The sequence below is a fragment of the Castanea sativa genome, chromosome 8 (genome assembly GCF_040712315.1).
Source record: "Castanea sativa cultivar Marrone di Chiusa Pesio chromosome 8, ASM4071231v1".
Taxonomy (NCBI): Eukaryota; Viridiplantae; Streptophyta; class Magnoliopsida; order Fagales; family Fagaceae; genus Castanea; species Castanea sativa.
The window spans coordinates 54,049,072-54,076,502 of record NC_134020.1 but is presented as its reverse complement, the minus strand read 5'-3'; the positions used below and the strand labels follow the sequence as shown (position 1 = coordinate 54,076,502).

At 36.9% G+C, this 27,431-nt stretch overlaps 3 protein-coding genes and 1 pseudogene across 7 annotated transcripts; 1 reads left to right on the top strand and 3 right to left on the bottom strand.

Annotated features, from left to right (window-relative positions):
* Positions 1 to 677: 677 nt before the first annotated feature.
* On the bottom strand, positions 678 to 1,923 carry LOC142606558 (uncharacterized). Its single transcript, XM_075777877.1, has 2 exons — positions 1,299 to 1,923; positions 678 to 1,000 (listed from the first exon to the last, which is right to left on the bottom strand). The coding sequence occupies exons 1-2, from the start codon at positions 1,921 to 1,923 to the stop codon at positions 678 to 680; spliced, it is 948 nt and encodes a 315-aa protein (XP_075633992.1).
* Positions 1,924 to 3,701: 1,778 nt separating this feature from the next.
* Positions 3,702 to 4,214, bottom strand: LOC142606557 (uncharacterized protein At4g02000-like). The gene has a single exon (XM_075777876.1). It carries the CDS (start codon positions 4,212 to 4,214, stop codon positions 3,702 to 3,704), a length of 513 nt encoding a protein of 170 aa, XP_075633991.1.
* Positions 4,215 to 4,740: 526 nt separating this feature from the next.
* LOC142606556 (loganic acid O-methyltransferase-like) overlaps positions 4,741 to 27,431 on the top strand; it is a 44,059-nt pseudogene continuing 21,368 nt past the window's right edge.
* Positions 11,541 to 20,283, bottom strand: LOC142607270 (putative disease resistance RPP13-like protein 1). 5 transcript variants are annotated; one of them, XM_075778709.1, is made up of 8 exons: positions 16,372 to 20,283; positions 16,051 to 16,199; positions 15,918 to 15,957; positions 15,453 to 15,601; positions 14,612 to 14,962; positions 14,266 to 14,422; positions 12,783 to 12,872; positions 11,541 to 11,589 (listed from the first exon to the last, which is right to left on the bottom strand). In XM_075778709.1, exons 1-2 carry the CDS (start codon positions 20,191 to 20,193, stop codon positions 16,161 to 16,163), a joined length of 3,861 nt encoding a protein of 1,286 aa, XP_075634824.1. In that variant the 5' UTR covers positions 20,194 to 20,283; the 3' UTR covers positions 11,541 to 11,589; positions 12,783 to 12,872; positions 14,266 to 14,422; positions 14,612 to 14,962; positions 15,453 to 15,601; positions 15,918 to 15,957; positions 16,051 to 16,160. The 5 variants fall into 5 exon arrangements, with proteins under 5 accessions (XP_075634824.1, XP_075634823.1, XP_075634826.1 ...); XM_075778708.1 differs by having other exon boundaries at positions 14,266 to 14,401; XM_075778711.1 differs by having other exon boundaries at positions 14,266 to 14,401; positions 14,612 to 15,231; positions 15,453 to 15,598.

The following is a 27,431-nucleotide window of genomic DNA, read 5'->3' as shown; positions in this document are numbered from 1 at the left end:
ATAATGATTGGGTGTCATGTAGAAGTCTCCACGTTTGTTTTGCCAAGAGTGCATCATTAAACGTGGCTAAGTCTTTAAAACCCATACCTCCTTGTGATTTAGGCTTACATAAATCCGACCATTTCACCCAATGAATCTTTCAATTATCACCTCTTTGACCCCAAAAAAATTTGTGGATTAGTGCTTCAATCTCATTACACAATGTAAGTGGTAATTTAAAGCAAGACATGGTGTAGGTGGGAAGAGCTTGTGCAACAGCTTTAATAAGAATTTCTCTACCTGCCTGAGACAAAAGCTTTGATTCCAACCTTGTAGTTTCTTCCAAACTTGTTGCTTTATGTGAGTGAAACTCTCGGTCTTATTTCTGCCAACTAGGGAGGGGAGACCTAAGTACTTCTCATATTGTTGAACCACTGTTACTCCAAGCATATTCTTGATCCTATCTTGGATCTCAGCATTAGTGGATTTGCTAAAAAAGAGCGTGGTTTTAGCTCGGTTTATTTATTGACGAGAGGCACGCTCATATTTAGCAAGAATGTTCAACAAAGTTTGGCATTCATTCTCCGTAGCCCTACAAAAAATTAGGCTATCGTCTGCAAAGAGTAAATAGGTTAGTTTTGGGCCATTGCGGCAAAGTGACACACCACGAATATCACCGTTTATTGATACTTTATTTATTAGTCCATGCAGCCCTTCTGTGCACATAAGGAAAAGGTATAGGGATAAGGGATCTCCTTGTTGAAGTCCCCCCTTGATGGTGTGATGTGACCATGGGGTTCTCCATTTATCAACACCGAATATGATGCCATGGTAATGCATGCCATCATTAGTTTCACCCATCTATCTTGAAAACCCATTTTCACCAAGACTTTCTCCATAAAAGACCACTCTACCCTGTCATATGCCTTACTCATGTCAAGTTTCAAGGCCATAAAACCCGTCTTCCCCTTATTATGATCTCTCATGTAGTGCAATGTTTCAAAAGCCACTAGGATATTATCTGAAATCAACTGATCAGATGTAAAAGCACTTAATTTGGTGCTCCTAAATGAGATGAGGCATAATAATTTTCAATCTATTTGCCAAAACTTTTAGAGAAAGTCCTATAAAGCACATTACTTAAGCTTATAGGCCTAAATTGAGACACATATTCTGGATTCTTAACCTTCGGTATCAGAGTGATGAAAGAGTGACAAAGAGATTGTAGGAGCACACTTGTATTGAGATAATGCAGTATGTAGTTGGTCACGTCGGACCCAATCAAAGACCAATAGTTTTGGTAGAATAAAGGGGCATACCGTCAGGACCAGGAGATTTAAGGGGGGCCATCTGCTTCACTGCTCTTTCCACCTCTTCAATAGTAAACTCTCTGTCAAGCTGAACGTTCATGTCAGGTGTAACCACATGTGGTATAACGTCAATCACTTCGGTCAGGCCACTCGGTTCATCAGATGAGAATAAGTTCTGGTAGAAATCTAGAATAGTAGCATTCACGTGTTCTTGCCCAACACACCAGTTACCCATGGCATCCCGTAGCTTGGTGATGTAGTTTCGTCGGCGTCGTTGTGAAGCTTTGCTGTGAAAAAATTTTGTATTACGGTCACCATCTCTAAGCCACATTACTCGTGAGCGCTGTCCCCACATCTTGGCTTCCTTGTCCAGCAACTGATTTACTTCCCTTTCTAATAACTTCATACGGGTTGAGTTTCCAGTTCGAGCTGCCTCCTTTTCTGCGTTTTTGAGTTGCTTACACTTTTTATCGAGCTCTCTTCTGACACTTCCAAAACATTTTTTGCTCCATCGTGCCAGCTCCTTTCCACACTTGTCTACCTTATTGAGAACTTTGGTGTCCCACGAGTCTTCAACCCTTTCCCTCCATACGGCTTCTACTGTATTAGTGCACCCTTCCTCCGTTAGCCACATTTGCTCAAATCTAAATGGTTTGTGGAAGCTCGAGTCCATCCCCTCTGGGGTTATCCACAGCGGTTTATGGTCAGAGGTTGTTACATCTAAATGGTGGATTTTTGTACCCGGGAATCTTGTAAACCACTCTATTGTGGCCAAACCTCTGTCAAGTCTCTCAAAAATTGTATAGTCAGCAAAGTGTTTATGCCAAGTGTAAGGAAACCCCACATACCCCAGGTCTATGAAACTACAATCATCCAGAGCGTCTCGAAAGAGTTACATCTGTGAATGCGGCCGGGTTCTCCCCCCTCTTTTCTCCGATTGACGAGTAATCTCATTGAAGTCTCCGGCACATAACCATGGTGAAGCTCTCCTATTTTTCAAATCTCTCAATTTATCCCACGATTCATATCTTTTTTGGGTGTCTAGTTCACCGTAGAAACCGGTGAATCTCCATTCTTCAGGTGTATTTTTATTAATTGTGGTGTCTATATGGTTCGGGGAGAAAGTTTCAACATTTAAGTTAAAGTCTTCCTTCCAAAATAGTGCCAGACCACCTGCTTTATTTCTCCTTGGAACTTCAAACAGATTCTTGAATTGAATTCTCCTTTTCACTTGTTCTAGCCTAGCTTTATCTGTCTATGTTTCGGCTATAAACACAACAGAGAGATCTTTTGCCCACACCAAATCTGCAAGCTGATCGACTGTCAATGGGTTCCCAAGCCCACGACAGTTCCATACTAGGAGACTCATTGCTTCTGGCAGGGCTGTTGAACAGCCTCTGCCAATATCTGAATATTTTCCTTACCACTCTGAGAATCCACAATTTTTTTGTTTGGTAACCCGGTGTGATTTGCATGGTTGCTAGCTAGCCTCTTCTGACCCAGGATTTCAATGTTGTCCGATGTTGGTTCCCCTCCATTTCTGAGCATACGTTTCCAAGTTGTGAGGTTGGCTTTGTTTTGCGGGTTTACTTTTGGGGTGGAAGTATCAGAGAGGGGATAGGGTGGTGTAAGTGTCGTGGTAATATTTTTGGAGGGACTATCATGGGTTTGTGTTTGCATGGTATTGTGGTTTGACGTGGGGTTGTTTTTCTTTTGTGGGGTTACTGTCAGGTTGGAAATATCAGAGAAAGGCATGGATGGTATTGGTGACGTGGTAGGACACTTGGGGTGAAAAGTGGGGTAATGTGTTTTTTGGATATTATGGGATGGTGTGTTATGATATTTGGGATAAGAGGTGGGGTCATGTGTTTTTTGGATATTAATATTATGGGATGGTGTGTTATGATATTTGGGATGAGAGGTGGGGTCTTGTGTTTCCAGGATATTATGGGATGACGTGGGTGGAGTGATATTTTGGGGTAGAATATTATGGGAATTGTTCTCTGGTAGAGGCAATTCAAATTTGCTTAAATCTCAGTCTATCTCTTCAATAACAGTCTAGAAATCATTCATATGAGTAAAGTGCGGCATAAAATCCGAGCGTGATGGAGACAAGTTAGCAGTGGGCTTACCAGTAAGGAAAGTATCTTCTACCTGCGGATTCGACGCCATTCTCGAGTCTGTACTTTCCTTGTCGGGTTGTGCTGCTTTTTCTAACCAAGTTGACTTATCAGACGTCGGCGAGTGATGGGTGGGTCCCTGAGAGTGTTCACCGGTCTGTTTGGCTACCTTCGCCGCGTAAAACCCCGGGACTAATATCACCGATCTACTCTTTCCATTGAATGGTGGTGCCTTAATCCAGGGTCCGTACTGCTTCTCCATTTCAGGTAATGTTCCTTCACTTTCGATCCATCAATCGCAATCCTTGTCGCTATGCGTCAGGCAACCGCACCAGTAACACAGGTTAGGAAGCCGTTCATATTTAAATGTGACCCATTGTTCTCTATTATCGTCAAAAGCAATCACGCGTCCCCTACACAGAGGCAATGAAATATCAATCGAAACCTGAACCCTCATAAAACTTCCCCCATCCTCTATAGGGGCATTCTGTAGGCAGCATACTTGACCAGCCGTCTCACATAAACCTTCCACCACTCTTTTGTTCATGAACCTAACCGGAATACCATGGACCTGAACCCAGAATTGGGTGAGGTTAAAAGGCAGGTTATCAACTTCAGAGTCCGCTTCATACCATTGCAAAACCATAAGAATTTTATCATAGCTCCATGGTTCATTTGCAATGATATTATCAACATCTACCTTACTATCGAAAATAAATAATACTATATGGTTTCCAAGATTTTTCAACCGGAAACCATTTTTGGATCGCCATAAAGGATGGAATATTGCTGCAATGGCGTCCATATTTAAAGCTCTCTTTGTTAAGAATTTGGCTGCGATAATATACTCCGTCGTATCCAAATCTGGTATCATACGGAACTTAGGTTCTTCCCGTTGAGAAAGAGAGAGGCCCTTCCATTGTTTCGTGAGTTCGTCCATGGAGATGAGTACAGTGTTTCCCAAATACCCGAGAAAAAAAAAATACCAACAAACCTTAGTGTAACCTTGTTACCCTAAGGGACATAGACACCTCCGGTGAGGGACGACTATTCTACAGCCTAGGAGAAGTTAGGGTTACTAACTTTCACTAGCGACAGAAAAGCTCAAAACTAGTTAGTTACTCTGTTTCTGGTATATAAGGAAAGAGCTAGATATTTAATACACACAAAATTCATTCTCTCAAGCATGGCAGTATGGGAATCTTCCTCTCCTAAACAAATTGGAGGTAAGATTGCTCACTATTACCTTTCCCAAACTCCGCAAAAAATGGAAATTTTGAGCATTATCTTCGACCATTTCACAATGGGAGAGATGGAGGGCGGAAAAACCTATGTTGCCTGAATCATCTGTAATGAATGGAGGAGAGGGTCCTAACAGCTACACTCAAGACTCCGCCTATCAGGTATTCTTCGTAATTCAAGCCTACATTTTTACCTATTTACTTGGAGTACCACATTGTCGTTTAACTGTGTTTGTTGAAGAAACTACAACTTATATGAATTCTGTTGGGATTGATATTGGCATACTTGATAACAATCACTCTGAAATATCAGTAACAACGGACCAAGTTACTTTAGAAGGGGTAACTTTCTTATGGTAAGATTGCAGCGGACTTAACCCGATAAAGAATTAGAACTTCAAGATTGGTTTATTTAACTTCATTTTGAGTTAGAGCCAAATTTATATTTATTACTCGGCTAAATTATACATTTTGACTTTGATGGGTTTTTTTTTTTTTTCAAAAACAAGTTCAATTTTATTTACCACATACTTGATTAACTTATTCATATTCTTTTCCCGTTCAAAGTATATATCATAGTTAAAATTATGTACTCATTCACAAATATAATGATTGATAACAAAATTATAATTGAGATTATATTCTTCAAGTTCTTTTATAAACTCTTGAAAACTAGGTTCATTAATCTCGTGTCGTTAGAATAATATATATTATGACATACTTCTACTACAAAAATGAACATGCTCATTTATATCATTAAAAATAATAAAATAATAGTTTGATATCTCATGAAATTATTTATAAAATTAAGAAAACTCTTTATCAATCTTACGTCACTTGATAACTATTTATTGGATTTTTTTTCTTTTTTTATTCAAAATATCCACAATTAGATTGTACATTCTCTTTGTTCTTTATCATGTATACCAAATTTCATAAAAATTGATGTTATATCATCCGATGAATGTTAAAAATGTTAATCATCTCGTGTTGTAGGGAGGGGCTGTTGAAGCAGCCAAAGAAAAGATCAACGAGGTCATAGACAATCACTTTGACATCAACTCCCTTTCATCAGTTTCTCCAAACCCAATATGTGTAGCAGACTTGGGTTGTTCCACGGGACCCAATACGTACTTTTATCTCAGTGCAGAACATAATAGAAGCAATAGAACTCAAATACAGATCAAAAGGAGTAAATACCGAAATCCTAAAATTTATAGTATTCTTCAATGACTAGGTCTCCAATGATTTCAACACCCTCTTCAAGTCCCTCCCTCGATCCCAACAGGCAATACTTTGCGATTGGGGTAACGGGTAGTTTTCATGGCATCTTGTCCTTATATCTCAGTGGTATGGGATTCAGATGCCAGATGGAGTTTTCTTGGGACTCAACATTCTCTAGGTTCGTGGAGGTGGTTTAGAATGTGATAGACTTGGGGGAACATCTTGATGAGTTGGCAATGCTGGCTTGGACCATATGGTTTCGGAGAAACCAGTTGAGAACTAATGATAGAGCCTTCCCGATTTCCCAGGTTAATTACTACACAAGCAAACTCATCACTAAGTGAGTTTGTTCGTGCTTTTCTAATAATTCCTTCAATTGTTCCCCAGATCAACTCTTTCAGAGTTGTACATTGGAATCCTTCTCCTGAAGCTATAGTTAAAGTGAACTACGATGGTGCTCTATTGAGAGCTTGGCGGCTGTTCATCCTCTATTATACTTTAGGATGATTCGGAAATTGTGAACAATGCTCTTAGAAGTGAAGAAGAATCTTTCACCTCGTTTGGCCACTTGATTGTTGAAGCCAAGACTCTTGCAAGGACCTTTTATACAATTACTTTCTCTCATACACGTAATCAAGCAAACTCTATAGCTCATAATTTTGCTAGACATGCTAGTTATGTTAGCAGTTTCACAATGTGGACAGAGAGTGTTCCTTCACCTCTCAATTCTGTAATTTTAGACGAACTTGGTTAAGTTTTTCTAATAAAATCTATTTTACTTTCTTCTTTAAAAAAAAAGAGTAATAGATGCCATGAATCATTTAACAATGATTCATTTAACAATGGTGGTGATTCATTTTTGTAAATGTAATTGATAACATATTAGTTTCAATCTTTGAAAATTGAAATTCAAATATGGCGCAAATATCTTTTGCTTGGGTCTTTTTCGCTGTCTTGCCACATGTCGAACTTTCATTAGTAGTTCTTGGACCCCAAGACAAGGCTTTTCTATTTTCTTTTAATTACAAATGCATTCACCATAAATTAAGCTGCTAATCATCAACATTCTCAAACAATCATTGCAATGGCTAAAACCATAGCAATACGTAGCCGAAGTCTGAACTGCAAATATTCTGTATTATATGCAAAATTGCAACTTAAATTTGGGAAATAGGCCAACACCTTCAGCCAGGTACGGCTGTATCACCAACAGAAAAGATTCTGCATCATAATGTACGGCTGTATCACCAACAGAAAAGATCAGACTGCTACCTGGATGAGCATATAATTATTTTCAACCAAGTCTAGATAATAAACAAAATTGGATTGGGTCATACTTCCAATGTACCATGTCTTATGAAACAGAAGTCATGCACAGCTTCAAAACATTCCCATTTCTTCCCGTTGCAACTTGCAATCATACTCATTCATCCAAAACAACCAAAAAGAGAGAAACAATAAGCACCCCAAGGAAACACTTTTTTCCAAAGACACTCGTGGGAAATTTCCCACCTCAAGCAGCAAAACCGGCTATGCATTTATCTAGTGAACAGATTATTGTCTATCAAATATATCAATCACAACCTCCCATTTGTCTGATTTTTTTCCCCATTTTAAACATTGGTTATTTTATAAGGAAAGAAAAAATCTAACAATTTGTGATTGATAGAAGCATAAATGGAACACAAAAAGTGAAATAGATGATTTTTATTTATCAAATTAGTATCATTTTGGTAAATCTCAACATAATTTAAAAGCTATACATAGAAAAATCCTTGTACAAGCTGTGCAATTCACATACAAAGCATTACCCAAACCAGCATACGAATTATCAAGAGGCTATACGACCATAAATAAGACCTAGCTAAATCCAATCCATTTAACCAAGGATGGAACAAAGTGACAAATTACATATCAAAAGCAATCAAATTATATAGCCAAAATGGATAGATGATACACAGCTACACTATTGTTGCTTATAGTAGCCACTTTGGTGAGGAGGAGGGTATAGAGCTAGGATGGTGTCCAGATTATTGTGCATGGGTGTTGGTAGTGCCTCGCCACCCCGGACAAGCAGGTTGGCCATACTCATGGCTTGCATGTGACTGCTGCTGTTGGGCCTGAGGATGTGGATATGGAACAGAAGTAGGTGGAACATGGTAAGGAGAAGGCACCTGTGGCGAGCGATAAGCGGGAGGGGGGGACCATACCCAGGCATTGTAGGCTGCTCCGGTGGCTGATAGTAAGGTGCTTGTGGCCGAGGATCTGCTTACTGTTGTGAATTGGATCTTTGATTCTGATGTTCTACTGAAGGGTAGTTTTTGTAAGCACCTACGTTTTTATTATCCTAGAAATTGAGGCCCGCCATTTGTCTTTGCATATCTTCAGTCATTTCCCGGCACTGGATGTTTCTGGTCATGACAAAATCGCTGCATTGCTGCTTTACATTTGTGATTGCATCCTGTTGAAAAAAGACAGCTCATTTATCAACTCTTTTTTTATGTTAATTCTATTGAAAAAAAAAAAAATATCTTGATGTATATACAAGTTACAAACATTCCTAAAGAATTAGGAAAGAGAGTCAAACAAAAAATAAGGCTCTAAAAGAAATAGTCTATATAATCTATAATGGAATGCTCATCCCAAATTCCAAGAGTAAAGAACTACTGATACAACACTGACTCTCAAAAAAGAACATTTCAACTCTATAACTGGAATCTCCACACCATTTTAAAAGTGGAAGGAATTCCTCCCTCACTCCACACCAAATGCATTACCACGATTACCAATACAAATATGCCACCCAGGAAGTACATACACATCTCCAAAAAAAAAAAAAAAAAAACCAAAAAACTAAAATTTATGATGCAGACAATATAACCAGTCACTTCTAGCAAGTTCACAAATACAATAATGAAAAAATCACGTACACATGCTCACAAGGAGAGATCTATGCACATCAATAATATTAAATCTCACCCACAGCTACAAAGAGAAGCAAGTGTATACTTGAACAATAACTTTATTAAATAAATACTTGCACCACAGTCTAACCAAACATTTCTAACCTGTAGAGTAACATAAAATTTCAGTCCCTCATTGATGTTCTCCTTAATCTCTCAGAACTTTGCTATGGCAGCTTGAATATGCTTGTAACATTTCTCACGAGATGCTGGAAAAAATAGAAGGGAAAAGATCAACACAGAACCTTCTTTTTTTTTTTTTGATAAATAAAATAAAACAAACTATTTTTGAATTCTAAAATGCAGCCTGTAAGCATCGCTGAAATAATATTAGCATTTGAAAAAATCAGGAACATTAGAGGAAATGTATGATAACAGAATCTGATTAAGTGATGTCCTTTGACCAGTAGAATCTGAACTTAAGAGAAACATGAATCTAATAGATTATTACATAATGGACGCGAGCACAAACACAGACCCCCCCAAAACAAGAAAGCCCAGGTTCAGGTATATTGATAGAGATGGGAACAGAAAGAACAAGGTCAGAATCCTAGTGGCACATTACAAGTTCATCTAACATAGTTGAGAGATAGGTGGACCTAAACTATTTCATAGATCTGGTACAGGTCACAGTTTTCAGGTGATCTGAGCTACTAAATTATGGTCAAGTTAACTAGGATTCCATATTCTGATGAGGTTATCACTTTGAACCCATCATCACTGACTAAATTTTCAAAACTCATCTCTCAAATGTAGGCCTCAATACAGCATCTCAGTAAATTTTTCGATAAGTGACATCCTCAGTAAATTGCAGAAGCCAACAAAAGCTGACATGCCAGAGCAACATGGTGTAAATGAAAAACTTTGAGCCATCCATTAGACTCTAAAAAGTTCAGCAAGAATGTAGATTTGTTGCACATTAATGATACATCAATGCCAGAAAATTGAATGAATGCTTAAAAAATCTATATGACAAACAGATAAAAGGAAAAAAAAATATTATAATCCAAAAAAAAAAAACACCAACCTTTATAATCTTCAAGATTAAAGATGGCTGAAAAATCATCATTCTGAGCCTGAAAGAAATGTCAAACAATATTTTGAGGATCATGAAATGCCTCTCAAAATCTTTCCTTTTATTAACTGAGAAGATATTAGAGACTAACAATTATATGAATAAAGATCTCAAATTTGGTTCATAACTTCTATTTGGTAAAACATCACTTTCAGTTAAAGAAAAAAGAAAGCTGATATTCAAAGAAAATAAACAAGAAAAAAAAATAGCAGTAAAATAAAGAATTAAAGCTGGATTTGCAGCAACAGTTGTTCTTGTGCCTCAATATTGTGGGCAATATCTTCACTAATGCGATCATATTTTGATATCTCCTTCCTGAAAAGATCCTCATAGGAGCCAGTTGATGTCATTAACTTTGGTAGTATATCGTCCTGAAGCCATATATAGAACACAAAACAATCAATTATATCATAATGTATCACAGCAATACTTTTGATTACCAAAAGCAAAAAAAAAAAAAAAAATGTAAGAATGAATACATACTGATCATGATACAATTTTATAGCCAGCCTGATATGTAGAAACCAAACAACCAACCAATTGATTACTTGCTTGCACAGAAATTGCCAAATAGAAAATAAGTGCAAAACCAGGATAATATAAAAAAAAGATTCTGCAATACAACAAATGTGCCTGTGACTTGTGCGCATGCCTTTGCCTTGCACAACTTCAAATATTAGGCCAAACCTTCTTGTAAAAATTCAACTGTCATTTTCTTAGACTATAATAACTCTCATATCCAAATGTATTAGCGGGTATGTTTAGCTCATACGCTAAGTAGCACATTTTCATAAAATTAGTACTTTCTGAAATTTATCCACAATCACAATACAGATATTAAAAAAATGAATTTTTTTATAAGGATTGGCTATATAGCACAAGATATAATATTAAGATAAAGGTTTGACTTTTGAGACACTTCTTGCTAATTGGGCTGATACAACAAACAACTAATACTCAGAGATCAATCTGTATTGGTTAAATGATCTAAACAAATGGAATCCTTGCCATACTATTGAAAATACTCACGATAATAATGACCTTGAGAAAGTCCAAAGCAATATCAGTGTAAGTTCAGTGGTTGAAAATCAAGTCAAAATTAAACCACATGGCTCATGTTTATCTAAACGCACAACAATTAATTCCCATCAGCCGCATGAGAAATACACTAAGAAATTTGCATACATTAACAAAAATTAAGCATTGAACAAAGAATCCTCATCTGTATGTTTGTTGGACGAAAAGAAAAACCCTTACCCAAGTTCAAACAAGAAAACACTATTATATTGGATTGACATGGAAAAAATCCATAAAGTATTAAAAAATAAAGAACACTAGAAAGGAAATATCAACGTTGCCCCAAAAATATTAATAAATAAACATAAGACCAGCCCACTAAATAATTATGTGCAAGCAATTAACAATCCAAACAACACACCTTTCTTTCAATAATTTATTACTTTACAAATTTTTAAAATAAAAAAAAAAGCAAAAAAAGAGTATCATTAATAACAATCCAACTTTTCTTTCAACAATTTTTTTTTAAATATTACTTTATAAAAAAAAAAAGTTAAGTCAAACAAGAGCATCATCAATCATATTTTGCACCTTTCTTTTCATCTCTTTAAGCATGTCTTCAAGACCAGCCCGTTGTGCACCAAGAGTTTCTAACTGCCTCTGTATTGAGCACAAAATTGAAAAAATACAAGTCAGAACACAAAATGTAGTGCAGAACATACCAACCTTAAAGCAGAACAACTGAAGATATGGTTTAGGACCTTCAGGTTTAATCACAAAAGCAAGAAAGATATTATATCTTCGACTATTTAAAGGTAAGAAAACATGATCTGATCTAGTTGACAAAAATTTTCCAATTCCCAATGTTTTGTGAACATGTTACTTAATAAAAGTTTGATTGTTTTGCTAAAACCACGTCTCCAGAACCTTGTCAGTTTTTAGCAAAAATACCCAAAGGCTCAGTTTTGAGGATCAATTTACAGAGGATGCAGATAAGTAGAGGTTTACTAGATTCCTGTCTCTTCAGAAAAAAAATTTATATATATAATCAGTTAACATGGGAACTTGCTGTGAGGTTAGGACCTTTTTTTATTATAACTCAAAATTCTTGAGCTGCTGTAAGGCATCGAGAAAGCTAAATGGATGTATTGCATGCCAATATACCACATGCCCATCATTAAGCACATGATCCCCAAAAACTAATTTTAGTACATGAGTGCAAGTGGTTATGCTTCAACATCTGCACATGTATTGGCACCCTTTTAATATTTTTCAAGCCGCATCCATGCAGGCACACTTGTTCTTTCCAGTGTCTACAAATATATAAAAGTTTACGGCAATGCTGCCCTTCCACAAACCTAAGCATTACCATTTAACCTTTTCAATCCTAGACTAATGGTGCAAAAAGTACAGTCCTACCACAAAATAAATTTGAAAATTTCCCTAGTCCTTCACCATCCCAATTTCAAGACACCCAATTGTTTAGCATTATTCTTGTTCATACAATTTCTGGATACAAATCCTTTTTTAAAATAAGTACTGTAAAAAGACAAATTTATAATAAATATTTAGAACAAAAATGTTAAAATCGTATCTGTCAGTAAACAAAGCACTATACATATTCTGTAAGTTATGTCAAACAACCATGTGATATGACTAGATTGTTATCATCTTCATGAAAGCTTCAAACTGATCACTAAGCAAATGAGCGGATAAAACTATATGTCCCTTACAAAATGTACATTGAGCATGAGCATGTGGTGAGAGAATAGGAAAGATGAAATTGACAGTCAACTTTCACAACGGGCCAAAGCACAAAAGATGTTGGGGGGGGGGGTGTTTAGAGATTTTACCAAGCTCTGCTTCAGAGCACCCACAACAGCATCCTCATTGGCATCCAGAGACATTATTGGCCTTGCCAAACTTGGGAGGGCTGATTCAATCTGACAAAAGAAAATGCAAATATAGGCTTAGAAGCAGATTGCACCCACAGATGATTAACTAAGATAAGCTCAGGAAAACAATGCTGGACAAAAACTAAACCCAGGGTGCTGCCAAAAGCTAAACCAGCCAATACAGGTCAATAAAAAAAATAACTAAATCAAACAAATGGTCAGTAGTTTGTACTTAGTGAATTCTTATTAGCAATAATAAAAAGGGCATCCCAAAAAATGATGAGAAGTAAGCTGTACAAAATTTATTAGTGTGAGAAAGGAGAAAGAAATTCCAGTAAATCTATTTGCGTCCCATTTCTTAGATACCAACTTTTCAGAAACTTAGAACATAAAGTCTTGTACTTGTACAGTAGGAAAATGGATACCTTTTATTTTTTTGGGGGGGAGGGGAAGGGGATGGGGGGGGGGGGGGGATTGCTAGGTGAAGGGTCAAAGGGATGACACCCCTAAGATTTGAACTGAGGCAGTCCCCATAGTGGAAAGCCAGACATGCCATCAAGCCAAGAGACTCTTACCATTTCTAGTGAGTACAGATAAATTACAATTGCCTCCCTCGAGGTTTGTGGAAATTTCAGAAACCCCCTCCTATTTTTATAGAAGACACTCCACCCCTTAATATTTTGATTTACACAACAAATAACCCCTTATGACCATTTATGTTCATTACAAATTTTCAAATTTCTCATATTAAATTCTCAACCAGAATAACCACCAAAAAAAAAATGCTTAATAACCAGATTGGTTATATCTTAAGAAAAATTAAAAAATAAAATAAATAAAAATAATAACCATAGGGGGCTCAGTGTCATTTTTAAAAATAAGAAAGGGATTCTGACATTTCCTCAAACCTTAAGGAAGGTTAGTGTAATTTACCAACAAAAAAAAAAAATCACCAATGAAACAACACAGCCTTACACAACAAATTGTACCAAAAACCTTAGACGCAAAAAGACAACCTTGGATCAAGAAATGCCTTTGAAATTCATATCAGCTTGCATTTTCAATATAGAACAATTATGCTATTTAAATTTTCTTATTGCATGTCAATGCATCATCCAAGGCCTATGGTATAAGGCACAGGAGACAAATGATAAAACATAAAAAACACAACAGTTCAACATACTGGACGGCGATCAAGGATTGACATGAGTGCTGAATGTTCTCTCACAGAAAGCTCAATCCGACCATCACTTTCTGCAGCTTGACTCAAGCTGTGGACATTTTATGATTTGCAAAAATTCAAGGGAATGTTTTAAATTTTCAATTTCAAACATTCAGTTGTATGTTTGTATTTTTTTTTTTTTTTTTTTCAGATGTACAGCTAAAAAGAAATATAAGTCAAATAAAGATTGAAACTTAGCTGCTCAAGTAGAATCAATACCTGATTTGGGTTGGGGCATCCATTTTTATGCAGCAGATGTGACCAATCTTTTGCCACTATTTTCCCATCTTCCTTGGCAATTGTTTTGTTAACTGCTCTTCTGGAATGTGTTTGACCAACCCTTCTGTGGCACTTGCTACTGACAAATGGAAATAATCTTACAAAAGAACCCATAAAAACTTGAGAACACCAGCTTTGGACTAACAATCTTAGAATAAATCATTTTACTTTTTTCCATTTTTTATCAGATTAACAAATTTTTCAAATTTAATTATCCATAAACAACGGAAGAAAGAAGCATAAATAAAATCAAATGGAGGCTTAGAGGGTTGAGTGGAACAAGTACCTTATTGTCAAGTGGTTTTTTATCTCATCTACACGTTTGGCTCAAATAATGAGACTTCATCATTCATTTGTATGATAGAGATGTGAACAATCTTGTGCCACACTTTTATTCTTTTTTTTGGAATTTTTTTTATCCAGGCAAGACATTGATGAAACTGTAGCTTAGAATGGAGACAAGAAATCCCATCTTCTAGCAGCTACTTTAGTCTTGGGCAGTCTGAAATAGACAATAGTTGAAGAGAGGTAAGGAGTTGAAGGCCCTTCTTGTCTAGGGATCTCAAATTTTGAAATTCCTTTATAGGAAGAGTGCTAAGACTTGTCGAAGTCTTCCTCACGAAAGCACTTCCCTTTCCTGCAATCATGACAAGACAATAATAATTGATTAGGAGAGTGAAGTCTTTGCAAACCCCACTGCTTCCTTTTTGGCAATGAGTTCCTCGGAAGCATCAATGGCAAGACAATTCATATTAGTTGGCAGACACTTGTTGATAGTTTGCAATATCCAAAATTTGAAGAGATGGGAGAAGCGTATCCATGTTTTCAGGAAGTGACTTGAGACAACGGCAATCATGAACTTTTAACAGTGTAAGGTTGGGGCTGGCAATCCCCCACTGGGAGAATCTGCAAAATTAAGGCATTCCTTGATTTCCAAAGCTAGGACAACAAGTTCATGTCCCTCCCAAACTGAAAGAGACTTGATGTTGCCACACATGTTGATTTTGAGACTAAAAAACTTTGGAAAGATATCCAAACCAAATGATGACAAAGAATTATATCTATTGAATCAAGGGAAGAGTGACATGGGCATGGAGGAAATTTTAATTCCCTACATTTAAAGATACCTTTGAAGATTTTTTAGTGTAGTCAGTGAGCCTCAACCTGAGCAATATAGGGCCAGCTGGATTTCCCTCACTCTGCGCCTCTGGACCCTTGTCTTAGCATTGTTAAAGTTAATGTTCTTGATGGCAAGAAGGGAGTTGGGCAGATCCTACTGGTGCGGAAAAAGAGGACATAAGGAAAATAATAATAATAAAATATAGGCCTTTGCCTTTTTTTTTTTTTTTTTTTGAAGAAAATTGCATATTAAAACTAGGGAATATCTGCATCCTCAAATTGTGAGCCCTGTGGAGTTGGTGTTTTTTAAAATTGCCACTTTTAAAGAAAATTGTTTTTTCATACTACAGATTTTCACAGCAACAACACTTTTCGCAGATTTTACCAAACCCTCAATTAAGATTATAAAAATCATGCTTTCAAAACCAAATGGACACCAATCATGAAGCATTTGGGTAGAAGACGAATCTTACCAAGTGGTGAAATTAACCTTGCATACAGCATACAGGGGATCTACATCAGTCAAATAAACATCATTTAACAAATGTTCAAGCAATTTTTCTTATTTTCTTACTAAGCAAATCATTAAATCGTATGGGTACTTACCTGGTTCACTAAAACAGGTAGCAATGCATGAATTTTGAGTTGCCCACTTTTCCATTTTCACTTTGAAAGCATTTGTTTAACAAAGAACAGGTAACTGAGCATGAATCCTGTCATAGAAATGTTCTTCTCCATTCACCATCGATGGACAACTTCATGAGCCCAACATTGTAAAAAAGCGAATCAGACAAAGAATTAACTAGCGTCAAAGAAATCGTTTATTATGAGTAGTATTTCTTCATTCACATATAATTAATAGACAATTTATAGAAAAAATAAATAAATTAAAAAGAACGCAAGTAAAATCAAGAGCGGGGCAAATACCTGATTTGCTTTATTTGATGTGTTGCGCTCAATGATTTCTATGAAGGGGGTGTGAGCAATGTTGCGCCACTCTTTTCCCTTCTTCCTTTGTAATCGTTTCGTCAACGAAGGACATGCAATGATCTTTACTTTCGAGATTGTGACAGGCAGCCCCTCTTCTGGCATGTGCTTGAGCTTCGGGCAGTTTTCCATGGACAAATATTGAAGAGAGGTAAGGTGTTGAAACCCCTTGTTGTCCAACGTTCTCAAATTTCCAAATCCAGTGATGTAAAGATGGATAACACTTGTGGGCAGTAAATACTCCTCCGGAAAGGACTCCACATTCCAGCAATGAGGATCATAATTTATGAATGCTAATCTTTTAAGAGACTGCAGTCTTTGCAAGCCCCACTCCATTCTATTGCGAATTAGTTTTTTGCAGTCGCTGATTCTTAAAGAAAATAGATTGGATGGCAGACCACCTTCCGGAAAAGACTCAATTTGTGGACAACTATTGATATCCAAAAATTGAAGAGACGGGAGAAACGTGTGCATGTTTTCTGGAAGTGAATTGAGACGAGGGCAATTACTGACTTCTAATTCTGAGAGATGGGGGGCCGACAATCCTCCACTGGGAAAAGCTACAAAATTAGGGCAATTTTTTATTTTCAACACTAGGAGTAGGAGATCAGTTTGGTGATGTCCCTCCGTAACTGAAAGGGACTCCATGTAGCTAGACCGTTCGATATTGAGATAACGAAGCTTCGGGAAGATGTGTAAAGGAAATGACCTTAGAGAATTACAGCTATTTTTTATAAAGAGATGCTTAAGGGAAGGGTAGCAGGGGTACATCGGGAATTCCACTTCCTTACAATCAGTGATAAAAAGATATTTTAGTGTAGTGGGACTGGGTAGACCACCACGAGGAAGAGACCTGAGCACAGGAAAATCAACGATAAATAACGTTTCAACACAGTGGTTGTGGTCCATCACTCCCTCTGGCAGAGACTCCAGGTTTTCGAATCCGATTACTGCGAGGTCGTGCAACGTGGGTGGCAATTCTTTCAACAACGCAACATTACAATTTCTTAATTCTAATTCAAGAATAGAAGGAGCAGTTGGGAGAGAAGTCTCAAGCTGTTCACATTCCTTAATCTCAAGTTTGGTTAAAGAAGGAAGGTGCTTGGGCAAGCTTCCACTTAGTTTTGGACATCTTTCAAGATAAAGCTCTTGGAGACTCGGAAAAGCTCCTCCTTCATCTTCGCCTTCTCCGTGATAAGGAGACCATTTCTCCCACTTCGACATTGCCTCAAATCTCAAAATTTTCAGTGATTGAAATGGCGTAATAGTAGAAGAACCACTACCATAAAAGTCAGCATCCACGGTAACAACTTCATCAAACCCAAAAATGAAGAGGTCTTGAAGAGAGGGGAGTTGTCCAAGTGATGGCAAACTAGAGCAATTTCTACAAGAGTTTAGATGAACAACTGTTATATTTGAAAATGAACTATCTCCAACCCAATTTGGAAAGCTTGTGTCATTGTAATTCTTGATAACAAGCGTTGTTAAGCTCGTATGAGGCTGCAGATTGTTGAGTACGTCTCTTTCACTTGGAGAAACAATGCCATTGGCAGCATCCCACTCCAATGTTAGCTCCTTGAGGTGCTCCTTATCCTTCAACTTTGCTTCCAAAGCATTAGTTGAGTTTATCACATTCTGGAGATTCGATATCACAATGACTCCCCGAAGATTTGAAAGTTTTCCTAACTCTTCAATTTGGAATCCAATGTCCTTGCCGACAACAAATTTGGTCAAAGTCTGAAGACATTGTAATCGGCCCATTTGTATTGGCGTATTTTTTATGCTAGTTCCACTTATATAAAGATGACGCAAATTAATGAGATTTCTCATATTTTTTGGCAAGTCAACTAGAAATTTGCATCCTGATAAATTCAACGTTTGTAAGTTGAACAACATACAGGTAGACTTAGGCAATCTCTTGATCCCAGTAAAAGAAACATCTAAATAGCGTAGATGTTTGAAATCTCCAATTGACTCTGGCAACTCTACATTACAATAATGTGAAAGAGAAAGCACACGTAAGAATCTTAGTTTCAATAATAGGTCATGTGGTACCCTCTTTGTTAAGTGGAACTCCATATTCTCATCGTCTTCTTTCATTTCTAACGAAATGAAGGTGCGTAAATTTTTAGCTTTGCACAAAGCCGTAAACTTCTCTGGGATGTCATATTTGGTTCTTAAGTAGGAAAAATGACGAGCTTTATCTATAATTTTGTTTGTGTTATCCCCTTCCGATCTAAAACAAAATTTGCCAGATACAGATGTAGCTAAATCATGGACTAGGTCATGCATTAGAAAGCACAATTTGTTTCCATTTGATCGTTGTAAAAGTGACCACGATACTAAATCAAGGAAGTACTTAGCACCTATAACTTCCATTTCTTCATTCATATTGTGTTGTTGCAAGAAACCCTCTCCCATCCACAACTGAACAAGTTCTTCCTTTTTGAATAGATAATTCTTTGGGAAGATTGAAAAATATGCAAAACATTGCTTTAAATGTGAGGGTAGGTAATTGTAACTTATTCTTAAAGCTGGAAGAATATTACCCCCATCATTAGGCAGACTCCAAATTTCGCTTTTCAAAATTTTATTCCAGTCCTCTACATCTAATTTAGAGTGCAATAGACAACCGAGTGTTTTTGCTGCTAATGGTAAACCATCACACTTCTTAATAATTTCTTCACCAATTTTTTTTAATTCTGGATATGCATCAGATTTTCCATTCTCAAAGGCATGATTTGCAAATAAAAGCCAACAATCTTCTTCTGATAATTTATCAAGATGAAAAATTTGAATAGGGCGCATGATCGATGCAACACTTTCGTTGCGTGTTGTCACAATAATTCTACTTCCTGATGTTCCATATTTAAAGGGAATACTCAAGAGCTCCCAATCATCACCTTTTTCATTCCATACATCATCAAGAATCAGTAAACATTTCTTTCCCATCAAATAATCCTTTAATTTAGTTTGGATAAGATCGAAGTCAGGGGTATTATATGTTTCTGAACTGACGACCTCAAGAATATTTTTAGTTATCTTAGGAACGTCAAATTCTTTTGAAACACAAACCCATGCTTTAAGGGAAAAATGGTCTATGACTCTTTGGTTGTTGTAGATGTCCCGAGCAAGGGTTGTCTTTCCAACCCCACCCATGCCCACAATGGGAATCACGCAAGGGTGGTTGTTGCTTGCTACATCGTTTGAGAGCAGCAAGTTGACTATTGCCTTTTCATCATCATCCCTACCGTAAATTATAGTTTCTGGATCTACCAGAGAAGTTGTGGGCACTCTTTGGGAAGATCTCCCTTCAACACCTTCTCTCAGACCTATAACATTTATTTGTGAAGCTAGATATTCCAGCTTATCTACGACTTCTTGTATCTTTGATTCTAGTTTTCTCCCAAACTGATCAAATGGAGTAGAGATGAAGTTACGTACCTTACTCGTACAGGTTACAAAATCAGCTTCCACCTGGCACCGCAAAGCTTCAGTAGCGATCTCATGCAAAAGGTCCTCTGCGTGATAGATAGCATCCTTAAGCTCATCAACCCAGTCTTTGACATTTGTGTCTGTGATTTCCCTTCCCTCTGCGTCATTGAGCACTTTGCTGAGGGTAAGACACGATGTCTTCAGCTTTGTTAGTAGTGTACCAGAGACTTTTCTTCCCCGGATGAACTTCACGACCTCCTGAGATGCCAAGTCAAGTAACAGTTTAACGGATTCATACAGTAATGCTTCTCCTACTATGGTAGCCATGTTTTTCTTTTTTGCAGTGGAAAGAAATTGACAAAATGAGTGACTCAAGGAAACTAAAAGAGATTGGCTTTTGCTTGTGGTGTCAAAGCCTCTACAATTCTTAGTTCTTATCATGGTTTTAAAAACCGGACCGGCCGGTTCAACTGGGAACCGGACCTTAATTCGGTCCGGTTATTATTAAAAACCGGAAGTTAAGAAAAAAACCACCGGTTTAACCAGAAAACCGAAAACCGGTACGGTTAAACCGGTTTTAAGTTGCTTTGTTCATTAACACTGTTTTTGACAAAAAATTAAAAAGATAAAGAGATTTTGTTTCAGATTTAAGAAGAACAAAGATTTTGACTTTGAAGATGTTGTTAAGTCTAAAGTTGTGAAGCCTAAAACGCCCACATTGACACCAAAAACATCAAATTTACTATTTATGAGTTGACACAGTTGAGGAAGAACCAAGGAATTGAGGAAGCCCAAACCAAAGAGATGCAGGTACAATTTGTCCGCTTCAGTTTAAGAGCTTTTAATTAACCAAGGTGTGGATGTAAGATTTCAAAATATGTGGTAGGTGGAGTATCATCATGTAAAGGTAGGATATGTGGTGGAAAAGAAATATCAAGTGGGCATGATATTCTTACTCACGGGTGTCTTTTTGTTATTTGAAAAATGAAAGAATAACTAGAATAATTTTTGTAGTGGGCTTGAGTTTCGCTATCTATATATAAATTAACAGATATGCTATGTTCACTATATTTTTACAATATTTTCATAACAAATCATAGGTGGTTAGTTGTTATTAGTTCAAATTTGAATTTAACACTAAGATTACTTTTTTTCCCTAACAATAACAACCAGTAACATTAGGAATTCTTGTAAAAATGTTGTGAAAATCTTGTGGACATATCATTTCTTATAAATTAAAGTTAAGGTTTAATGTTTAATGTTTTACTGTTATTTAATTTAATGTTTTAGTTAAAATATTAGTTATAAAATTATTTATTTATTTATATTTTATAATTATTAATTAATTATTTATGACATCATCGGTTTGACCATTAGTCCGACCCCGATCTGACTATAAAATTGAAAACCACTCTCCATTCCGGTTCTTTAACCGTACCGGTTTTTAAAACCATGGTTCTTATACCACATTTAAGTAGATGCAATTCTACTAGTCATTAGATTAGGTTCATGCATTCATAGTTGCACATGGGACTACCTTACCGCGTGGTTGACTTGACCCCGCATTGCCAATAATTCAACAATTGTTGGGTGCATCATAGCATCGTGGGTCCAGCCCATACTTGATAAAACACCTCATTAAAGAGGTAGTTGGACAAGCCACAAAAGTCAGCCTTTTCTTCTTGGGCAGTCACATAGGTGTGTTGGACACGCTGAGGAGAAAAAAGAAGAAAAGAAATGGGTTGATGCATTAAGGCTATTCAACCTAAGGGAGAGCTAAAGAAAAAGAAATTGGTTGAACCAAAAGTCAAGGCTTGTGTGCTTGCATTTATTGTGAATTGCTAAAAGGAAGAAAAGAGGAGAAAGATGAAGAAATAAAAGGAATGTCATTCGGCCATTTGGTGAAGAAGGGAAAAAGAAGAGAAGTCCTAGTGAGTGAGACTGAGGACAGTGCAGTCTTGAAGAACTGTGTGAGTGAGATCAAGCAAAAGAGAAGGGAAAATGAGCGAGTAAGAGAAAATTGTGAAAGATACATAAGGAGGAAGAAAGAAGTGAGTGAAAAGAAAAAGAAAGTTTTTTTTTTTGCTCAAGTTATATCTCTAAGTGTTGTAATCCTATTTAATATAGTGAAATTATTCGGAGTTTGCCCCGTGGTTTTTCCCTTCAAGAAGAAAGGGTTTCCACGTTAGTTTTTGTGTTCTTATGTGGTTGTGCTTCCGCTGTGCTTGCTAAAATTTATTCACAGTTATATAGAATTTTTGCCAACAACAATGTCTTTATTACTTTAACTCTACGAGGAATGCTTTTTAACAAAATGTAATTTTTTTACCACATATTGTTAATAATTCAACAATGTGAAAGCCCCAGCCATGCTTTCTTGTTAAACCAAAAAAACAAAAAACATAGTGGGTTTCAGAAGTGGGAAGGAGGATATATAGATTGTTTTTCTCTTTGAATCAATATATGCTTCAATGATTGAGAGTAGTTTAAACCAAATCCACATTTTTTTACCGTGGTACGCTTTAGAGAAAAATTTATGTTTGTAAGAAATACTGAATGATTGTATTGTATTTCTCAAGTAATAGAATATACATGAGTGCCTTTATATAGGAGGCAGGGTGTGTAGTACAAGTAAACAAGGTGGGCCTAAAGCCCACATACCCTAATACACGTTAACAGCCCCCCTCAAACTCAAGGTGGATGTGAGACCAACTTGAGGTTGTCAACCAAAGTACAAAGGCGTCCTTTAAGATGTGACTTGGCGAAGATATCTGCAAGTTGATCTTTAGAGGAAACTGAGATCAGCTTAAGAGCACCATGGACAAGATGATAACGGATAAAATGACAATCGATCTCGATGTGTTTAGTCCGTTCATGGAAAACATCATTATGAGCAATATAAATGGCACTATGGTTGTCACAATAAAGAGAAGTAGCAAAGAATGTGGACACACCTAAGTTTTTGAGAAGCCATCGTAGGCAAAGGAGCTCAGATGTGGTATCAGCAAGAGCACGATATTCTGTTTTAGTATTGGAGTGGGCCACATGAGTTTGTTCTTGCTTCGCTAAGAAATCAAAGAAGAACCAAGAAGAAAGTAATAACTAGTGGTGGACTTGCGATCAGTAGGATCTCGTACCCAATCAGTATTAGAAAATGCACGGAGAACAAGAGGAGACTGAGCAAAGTAGAAAAGACCATGGAAGAGAGTGTCATTTAGGTATCGAAGAATGCGCAAAACAACAGCATAGTGAGTCAATAGTGGAGTAGACAGATACTAGCTCACTTGGTGAACAACATAAGAAATGTCTGGACGAGTGACAGTGAGATACGCTAGGCTACCAAGTGTCTGTAAAGAGAGGGATTAGACAATGGTTTCCCCCTGAGAGAGTCAGATGCGCATTAAGCTCAACTGGAGTGTCAACAATCTTGCTATCAGTGAGTCTAGCTTGACACATGAGTTCAGAGGCATACTTGGCTTGAGTAATATAAAGCTCATCTGTAGAATGAGTGATTTCAAGACCCAAGAAGTAGCTAAGATGTCCAAAATCTTTCATCTCAAACTGTTGACTGAGAAAATCTTTGAGATCTTGAATGCCATTGAGGTCATCACCAGTTATGATCATATCATCCACATACAGGAGAAGTAAAATAGTGTCTTTGTCAGTGTGACGAAGAAATAAGGCAGAATCATAATGATTGGCCATATAACCCAAGCGAGAGATGGTAGAGCTAAATTTGGCAAACCAAGCTTGGGGAGCTTGTTTAAGGTCATAAAGTGCACGTCGAAGGTGACAAACCTTGTTTGTTTCAACAAAGAGACCAGGAAGAGGCTGCATAAACTTCTTCACTTAAATCCCCATTAAGGAATGCATTTTTGACATCCATCTGAAAAAAAGTCTCATTTACTGGCAGCAGCAACAGCTAAAAGGGCACTAACAATTAAGATATGAGCAATCGGAGTAAAGGTCTATTTATAATCAATCACATACTCCTGTGTAAAACCTTTTGCAATAAGACAAGCTTTGTAGTGCTCAATGGACCCATCAGAGCGAGTCTTAATCTTGTAGATCCACTTACAACCAACCATAGATTTCCTAGGGGGGAGAGCCACCAAATCCCATGTATGGTTTTTAGATAATGCATCAAGTTTCTCTTTCATTGCAATCTGCCATAAAGGTTCAGTGGAAGACTCATGATAGGTGTGAGACTTGTGCAGTGTAGCAAGGGTAGTGTAACAATGATAGTCAAGTAAATGTGCAAGAAAGGATCTTACCCAAGTTGAGTGACAAGGTGGAATGTTTTGTTCAAGATCTTCAAGCGGAGCAGGAATAGATGACCCAAGCTCAGGGTTGGGTAGCTCGTCTTCAATCTGTTCATCTTGCACCTGTTCATTAAAGGGTGAACTAGGAAAAGGATCAAAGATATTTGGTGGTTGGACAGAAAAGTCTATAGGAGAATCAGGAGCAACTACAGGAGGATCAGGAGCAGCTACAGAAGGAATATGTGCTCATCTGAAAAAAGATCTAAGACAGGAGAGGAAGATAGGGAGGCACGGAAGTGAGATAGCTCGACAAATGAGTGATGTTCCCAAAAGACAACATTGCGGGAGATACAAAGACGATGAGAGACAAGATCATAACACCAATACCCCTTTTGAGTTTCGCCATAGCCAAAAAAACAACAAAGTCTTGACCGAGGCTCAAGTTTATTATGCTCATGTAGCTAAAGAAGAATGAAATAGGCAAAACCGAAGGAGCGAAGGTGATGATAATCTGGAGGTGACCCAAAAAGGCGCTCATATGAAGTTTGATTTCGGATGACAGGACTGGGAATGTGATTAATAGCATGAATAGCATGAAGTACAGCTTTACCCCAAAAAGGAGCAGGAACTTTAGCTGAGAGAAGGAGAGCACGAACAATGTCAAGAACATGACAAAATTTACGTTTGGCTCTACCATTTTGCTGAGAGGTACCTGGACAAGTTAGTTGATGAACAGTGTCATAGGAATGCAAAACAACTTGGAAAGCATATTGAGTGTATTCAAGAGTATTATCAAATCAAAAAATTTTGATGCGTTTGGAAAACTGAGTTTTAACCATTTTTGCAAAATTACAATATACTTGCAATAATTCAGAATGATGTTTCATATGAAAAATTTAGTTATAGCGAGAGTAATCATCAATAAAGACAACAAAATATCGATGTTGGAAAATTTAGACCCCGGTTGATAGAATTAACAAGTTTTAAACCCAAGTTATTAATTAGGTTTATTATGAATAAAACTTGTTAAAATAAACAAACATAAATATCATGTCAAAATCATATAGTGAAAAAATAAATAAGACAAGATATGATGACGCGGGAAAACCAATGAAACAAACTAGTTTCATAGTAAAAAACTTGGGAGGAAACCTTCCTGAAAAGCAATTCACTATAGTAAAGAGAAGTTTCAGATCTAGAACAAAACCTTTGTCCCTAGACTCTACAATCCCCATAGTTGAACTTACAGCAGAAACCTTTTACCGCTTCAGAACCTCTGAACTCTTCAATATATGAACGCCACCCTTTGATGCACAGATCCCAGTACGTGACTAACTCCTTTGCACGAATCCTAGTACGTGACTCACTCACCAACTTAAGGAAGAAGAATGTTGACTGCAAAAATTCTTCACTTCATTAACAATGAAGATCAAGAAGCACTTGGTTACAAAACCCTATGGCGCAAAGACGCAGTAACTTCTTTCAGAGAGAATAAGGCATCGGTCACCTTTTGCATATGTTCTTCTTGTATTCTCATGTGTAACAGCCTCTAAAATAAGCCTTATATATGTTTAGGGTTGTGAGAAAAGAAACCCTACACAAATGCATAAGCATGAGCCGAAAATCAAATTTGAAAATTCTGATTTCGTAAAGCTCGATAGATACAACTGTCAAGCTAGCTGTCGAGACCTCAATAGATAGCTATCTGTCGAGCACCTGTCAAGTTTTAATGAATCAAGACTTCTTCACTTGTTTCTTGGACAGATTTGCATGGCTTCAATACTAAGCTTGAACTCTTGTTCTTTGAAGTATTAAACACATCCTAGATCTACCCAAATACAAGTAAAGTGCGTTTTGTCAAAGGATTAGCCAATTACATAACATGTTGACATATGTTCCTAACATCTAATCACATATGTCCTATCAATCTCCCCTTTTGGCAATCCATGACAAAACCACAACAAATAAATGAACATATGAGATGAGTCATAAATCACTCAGCTCATACTCACTTGTTAAGTACAATAAAATCTATCATAACACAAACTCTTGAAAAACTTTGGAAGAAGAGAGTTCGTGGCAAGTAGACTTTGACAACTTGTATTTCTGAAACACTTAAACAAAACTCATCAAGGCATCATTATATAAAACAGAAATAAAAGATTGCATACAAATAAAGAAGAAACATGTGTATAAAGATAGAAAAAAAAACAACACATATAAAGGTAGGTGAAGAAAACATACATCATCACATACACACACACACACACATATATATATATATATCAAAGATAAGCACTATGTATGTAAACATGGTCACAAAACCGATGTACAAAAGGAAGAAGCTAAAAGTAGCTCCTACAACAACAAGGAGGTAATCACTCCCCCTAACAAGATGAAACACACCTCCCCCTTACAAGGGCATGTATTTCTCCCCCTAACTTGTAGAATCTTAAAAAGAAACCACAATTTCTCTCCCTCTTTGTCATGATTGACAAAGGGTACAGAAAGCTAGAAAGCTTCACCTGAGAAACATAAAAATGATCAAGGGACAAAATAAATCCATATAAATGCATGAATGTAATGAAACAAGATGCTATGGATGACAGGATAATAGAAACATGCAAAAAAAAAATAATGCATGCAAGAGGATCTCGATGGATCGAAAGATGTCAAGCAGCTATCGAGCAGACCTCGATAGATCGAACAGCTATCGAGAAGCTATCGAGGAGACAGAAACTTTCTCGATGGATCGAGAAGCTGTTGAGAAGCTATTAAGATTGCGATAAAGAAAAAGCTGAAGAGCTCGATAGATAGCCTAGCTGTCGAGAGGTGTCGAGGAGTCATCGAGATTGCTTAAAAACAGTTTTTCAAAAAGAGAAAAATATAGACATGAATGCAATCGAACATGCAACTCAACCAAGGATCTAAACAACATGTTAATCTCTTAAAAACATCTCTCAACAAGAAAAAATGTCATGCATTTAGATCCAAAACACACACACACACACTAAACAAGTCTAACCAATTTTATATTTCAAAAACAAGTTAAGATAGTTTAGTGAGCATACATTAACACATGTAACCCTTGTGATGGTCAAATCACATTATACCTGCGCATGTATCAAAAGTAGCAAAGAATATTGCATGTTACGTGTGAAAAACATCACAAGATTGCATAAGTGTATCTATGTTATGACGATTTGAGATATGAGAAAATCACTTTAACTCACACACAATCATAACTGTTTGATGGGGACTATCACCTTTGAAGTACATCCTATAACTCCCACATCTCCTAGA